At 35.3% G+C, this 6,380-nt stretch overlaps 1 protein-coding gene across 1 annotated transcript in view; it reads left to right on the top strand.

Moving 5' to 3' along the window:
- The window catches only part of TMPRSS15 (transmembrane serine protease 15), a 106,712-nt gene that overhangs the window by 63,255 nt on the left and 37,077 nt on the right, over positions 1 to 6,380 (top strand). The window contains exon 16 of the mRNA XM_019659528.1: positions 456 to 545. Coding sequence (XP_019515073.1) covers positions 456 to 545 — 90 coding nt within the window. The remainder of the gene's footprint in view (positions 1 to 455; positions 546 to 6,380) is intronic.

Raw genomic sequence — 6,380 nt, 5'->3', positions numbered from 1 at the left:
CAACTTGGGCCAGTGAAGCAACATCCTCCACAACTAGATTGAAGAACGAAAATGACAGCAACTTGTCTGTTCCCCTTCCCCTAATTCCCCAATAAAAATTTAAAAAAAAAAAAAAAAGAATCACTTTCTTTCTTACTGCAGCAGGTTGGCACCTTTCTCATGCAGCCTGTTTATAAAAGATGGTCAGCAAAAAGGTTTCCTTGCCCAAATAATTTTGGAAAATGATGCACACTATTATACACTTTTGGAGATTCACAAAGAACACAGGAATATTTAAGGTTTTGAGACATTCTTCAGTAAAGAAACACATAAGTTGCAAAGTTTTCTCATACACATACAGAAAAATTTATCTGTCAAAACCAGTATTTCAAGAAATGTAATTTTCTAGCAAATAGTATTATCTCCCTGAAATAAACATTATGTTACTAATGATTTTTCATTGCTTTCCTTTTCAGCGGACTGTGGAGGACCTTTTGAACTGTGGGAACCAAACACAACTTTCACTTCTATGAATTTCCCAAACAGCTACCCTAACCAGGCTTTCTGTGAGTTATTTCTTTTCCAGACCACAAGAAATTAAATGTTAATTGTTTCCCCTTGACATAGTAAAATAGTTTACAAATTCGCCATGTGTGGATACACCTACCACATTTATGAGATTACTTAATATAATAACAAAAATAACAAGAATAAATTACTAATAGTTTGAGCAATTATTTCAGGCCAGGTACTGTGTTAGTGATTAATATACATTATTTCAGTCAATTCTCACAATAACTCTTCAAAGCGGCTGTTATTATCGTAATTCTCAAATTCAAAAGTTGAATCAAACCTGTAAGTGAAAGAGCCAGGCTTACTGGAGATACCACTCTCTTAAGTCACTCTCCTGGATTATACATCTAAGGCCTATAGTGTATATAACAACTTTCCATTTCCATAGAATAAAGGCAGTAAAAAGTATAAGTAGCAAAGAGCCAATTATGACATCCACTCCTTTTGTAAATATAGACTAGAGTCAATAAAGCAGCTATTAATAGAGTAATATGATTAGATTCCAGTGTAAAAGATAAAATTATAAGAGAGATCATTAAAAAATCTAAGTCTAGTGAGAAAATTAGTTAGCCAAAACTGCTCAAAGGCTAGCTCTAGGTCATTAATCCTAAATAGAGAAGTTCATTAGAGCTGCACAGAGATCATGTTAAAGAGGCAGATTCCTAGCCCATACTACAAAGATTCCACTTGATAGGTCTGGGAAACAGATCTGTTCTTTCTATAGCCACACCTGAATAGCACCACAGATCTAAGTGGGGAATTCTACCACTGAAAGAAAGCCCTAATGACAATGAAAAATATGTTAGAAAATGCCAACTTTTCTTGCTTCAAATGATCAAGAGATAAGCATCACTTTCATAGAATAGTAGAGTCACAATTATAGGGAGATATCTGATTTTAAAAAAACACACAAAAAAACAGCCATTAATCTCACTTGACTTGGGAAACCAGAGATTATCATCTCTACTTCACATTGAAGACATCTTTTAAACATATCATTTGTACAAAGTAATGATGTAAAAAATCTGAAAACCAGTAGAACATTGAAAGAACAATTTGGAGAAATTTATTAAATGTATTGATTTATTCAACAAATATATATTGAGCACTTTGTTAGGCACTGAAGTAAGTAAAGAAGAAACAAACATAATTCAGTGTAGATGAAGTTTCAGATAAGTTGTCAGGCATTACAAAATGCCCATGTGCTGTTATAATAAGGACAAAGGCAGAATGCTGTGGAGGGACATGAAAAGTACATAACATATGAAAGTTCAGAGGTTAGGAGATGACTTTTTTTCTGGAATCCCCAAGCGCAATTAAGTAATGATAACAAATGAAGTTCGGGTGTGAAGGGATTTCACACCATGTTAACTCAGCAGTTTGGATTTTGTTCTGAGAGCATTGGAGAGACTCAAATGTTTTACCTGAAAATAGTGATAAAATCAAGCTCACATTTTAGATGTATCCATTTGGCTGTAGGATCAGAGATAGATGGGAAGGGAGGTGAGCCATCATGTCACCAATTAGGAGATGAAAAATAACAGTGACTTAAACTCACATAGTAGCAGTGAAGACTCAGAAGTAAATGGGATCAAGGGACTTAGGAGGTAGTATTGGCAAGCCTGGGTGATTGATTGGATGTGGTAGGAAAGAGGAGGTCAAGGAAGATATGCAGGTTTCTGGGGTAGACACCTGTGAGTGGATGAATAGGTGCCATTCACTGAGATAGGAATAAGAAGAAGAGAAATGAGTTTTGGAAGGAGGTAATTCTGTATTCTCCTAATGTTGACTTTGAGATACCTACATCCCTACACCGTAAATAATTGGATAAATTTGTCTACTTCTCAAACAAAAAAATGCAGGAAATAAAGACTTGGAAGTCATTGCTATGTCAATGAAATGATCTTCCTTAAATGAGAACACTCATACAGAATAAGGAAAGGGCCTAGAACATAATCTACAGACTAAATTGTTTAAGGAATCAATAAAGAACAAGGGGTTGTTTATTGATACTAAGGCTAGTAATTTTGTTCTGTTTTGTTTCAAACTGAACTACCAATTTTTAAATGAGTACATGTATAAATAATGGTAAAAATTACTTAAAGATATGGTAAAGTTTTCTTGCCCTACAAATTGCATTTTATTCACCTCATTTTTCTCTAAATTTAATCATGGAAAATAAAATAAATGGAACTAGAATATTAATATCACTGATATTCATAAATTTTAGATTGTTGGAGTAAAAGACTATTTGTAAGCTTTGATTAAAGCAGCGATTCTCAACCTGTGGGTCGTGACCCCTTTGGGGGTCGAATGACCCTTTCACAGGGGTCGCCTAAGACCATCGGAAAACAAAAAGATATTTACATTATGATNGCTACCTACTAGATTGCTATTAATTACAAATCAGAGTTAGATCACAAGGAATGAAAATTTGAACTTTACTGTCATAAATTTAATATAAAATGTTACCATCATGGCTGGGTACTATAACCTCTTACTAGAAATGTAAATTTTCAACACTGGGCATAAAATTTCCATGGGAGATTTTATATTACCACCTAAGCTTCTCAAATGTTCTCTGTAATACTGTACAACTATGTAGTACTATGATAATGAAAAATAATTGTTAATTTTAAAATTAATCACTTTTAACATGTTCAGACATCAATGTGAGATATTATTTGTCAAGCTATGTCTATTATTTCCGCCTCATGAGTACCAATCAAAAACCTATTTTTTACCATATCCTTATTTCTTGTTTTACCAAACATACCTTTAATTTGAACCCTCTTGTTGTAGGTGAAAACTGGGCTCTCCTCCTTTTCACCTCATACTAAATGCCTCCACATTGACACATACCTCATGGATGTCCGAGGCTTTAGCATGGATTAATAATGACATGCCTCAAGAAATCTATCTAGCTCTGATAACCACTTTGCAAAATGCTGCATATTATTTACATAATGTAGGTAGTGAAAATTCCTATTGGCATAGTAAGAATCTTTGCGAGAACAAATCCAAGAAAAATAAAAGGTTTAACAACTGTAAATGAATAGAGTTCCCTGTACCAGGCAGGCTATTTAACTCTGGTTCTGTGTGTGGGTGGAGGGGCCATGGGGGGATGGTTTATCTAATAACACAGCATGACTGTGATATCCAGAATTACATTTCATGAGCGTTTGGCTGCTCTATTAAGAAGCACATGTTACATTTCCACTATAGCAACACCACCATTAAAATAGATTGTGTCATCAGATTGAGAATGGCGGGAAGTACTTCTGTCAATTACTTACAGTCATTTATATACAGAGAGAACCTGATATTTCTTATCGGGCCAAAGATCAGAGCTATCTTACTGGTCAGTTATTTGATATAAAATTCTATATGAAATGCATTTCAAAAAGTACTTCTTAAGTTTTTTAAAGGAATGCATTTCCAAGGCGTCTCTTTCGTGCAGAAATGCTAAGTAAACTGCCTGCCTGGACAGGCTTAACAGTTACACTTGAAAACATCTTAGGTCTGGTTGTGTATTTATTAAAATTCTACCTACTCATTTACATATAATATGATGTACTGTTAAGTATTCTATTATGTGAAACTGTAATACATTCTCCAAAATGTTGCCTATTTACTTTTATATATTAGGAGTATCTGATTTTGAAATTTTCCTATTCCTTGAAGAGAACATCGGAAAGATGGATAAAAGTCAACAACAACAAAAAACAAACAAAACAAACAAAAAACCACTGGCCACACTGGCCAAGGCTAAACTTGTCGGAAAAGCTGGATTTCCCATCTACCAACTGCATAGTTATTTACGTCCTTGCCATTATACCTTCTCTTCCCCATTCATTTCATTGAGTATTGAAGGTAGCATTTCACGGCACTTAGAATTATTAAAATTAAATGACTTGTATGTATGTGAGAGTTGAGGGGTTGTAGTAGATTCTTCTACAGAAATCTTTGCAAGGCAATTAGTCACAAAATCAAGGAGAGTATTCACGTCAAAGGAACAGCTGCTATGGGAGCACACAATTCCTTCAGCCTTTTTCTCACCATTTCCAGTGGGGAACCTGCCCTTATTCCACATTGTCAGTCTCCCTTTGGTTGAAATATTTTCTTCAGCATGCTGTGTACAGTGCTTTCTTCCTTCTAGATCTATCCATCAGTGACCTTACTTGTTAGTGCTTTCGTTTATATTCCCTATTCCCTTCTGCCCTCCGTCTCTTTGTCTATTCCCATCAAGAATACATCATATACCCATCAAGTGCTACTTATTGAGACCCAGTCTAGCCCTGCCTGTAGCTGGACCAGATGGTAGAAATGCTTCAGAGTTTAATCAACCCAACAGGAGACAGTAACGTGCTGTGGGATGAGTTTAACACTGAGTTGAAGTTTTGTCTTCAACACTAAGTGAATGTGTATAGCATTAGCAAGTAATTCAATACCCCTAATGCTCAAATTGTCCATCTAAAATAGACAAAATAATAGTAATTACCTAATCCACAAGTATGCATTGAAAACTCATACTCAGTGTGCCAGGTAATGTGCAGGCACTTTTTATAAATTATGTCTGAATTGTATATGCATAAAACCCTGAAAATCTCCTGTAATATATACTATATTTTATATATAAGAAAAACAAGCCTCAAAATGACAAATACTCAGAGCAAAAAATTTTAATCTCCAGCTCTAACACATCTTCCTTTTATACGCCACAATTTTTCCTAGATGAGGCAATGTGTATGGAAATACTATGCGATAAGATAGGTTATTGTAAGAGGTTTCCTTATTCTTGCTAGGCTCACTTGGGTCTGGACAAACCTGACGCAGGTGGGTGTACGAGGTAGACCAGGTCCTAGCACCCTGCAGAACAGGATAAATTACTATCAAGCCACTGCAGCTGCCTCTCTGTCCCATCAGATCTATCATGAACCCAAATATAACAGGCTTATCACATACAAATTTGGAAGCTGCACATGATTTTCAAAGGATCTACATAAATAAGGCAGATGATATGTAAAAGAGGGATCAAAGAAAAGCATCTGACTGAAGGCATTGCTGCAGATGTAGAGACATTTAATTATCACTCCTATAATCTGATGTCTATCGTATTGGGGTTTCAGTATCACATGGTTTTTAATAACAGGATATATATATATATATATATATATATATATATATACACACACACACACTTATCCCAGTGTCATATATACTTCAAATTAGGTTACTTTTATTCTTTTGACCTTCAATATAACATGATAATAAAAATAAGATAGAATTGGGATACACAAAGTAGTTTATGAGTTTTTACATTACTTTAAATTTTTCTTCCAATAAGTAAGAAGGTAAATATAAAGTATGTTAGGAATTTCATAAACTTAATCTACCTTGTTAAAGCATCATACTTTTAACTGGAAAACCTGTGCTCCATTTTTCTAATGAATTGCATTAAGCTCAGTCCCAATTGACTCCTGGACAGCGTTGGGTAGTAGATCACCTCATGGCAATTATTAAGCAAGTGGAGTTTCAGTTTGTCTCCCTTTCCTGACAGTCAAATGCCTCACTATACAGGACAGTAAAGCTTCCTCTCTGCCAAAAAACGTAGAAAAAGACAGGGAAAAAAAAGCAAGATATGGCTAGATTAGTGATTTACTAGCTCATCTCATAAGACAGTGACAGATACAAGATTTGCTCTATTATAAAGAATCACTTTCTGGGCCGGCGGAGTGGCGCGATGGTTAAGAACTCGCTTGGGATGCCAGAGGGCCCCGGTTCGGATCCCACATATGAGGGCCAGTGACACTGCCCTCCACAGCTAA

The sequence above is a fragment of the Hipposideros armiger genome, unplaced genomic scaffold, assembly GCF_001890085.2.
Source record: "Hipposideros armiger isolate ML-2016 unplaced genomic scaffold, ASM189008v1 scaffold_300, whole genome shotgun sequence".
NCBI classification, from domain to species: domain Eukaryota; kingdom Metazoa; phylum Chordata; class Mammalia; order Chiroptera; family Hipposideridae; genus Hipposideros; species Hipposideros armiger.
The sequence above is the reverse complement of the archived record's forward strand: the minus strand, read 5'-3'. Positions and strand labels throughout refer to the sequence as shown.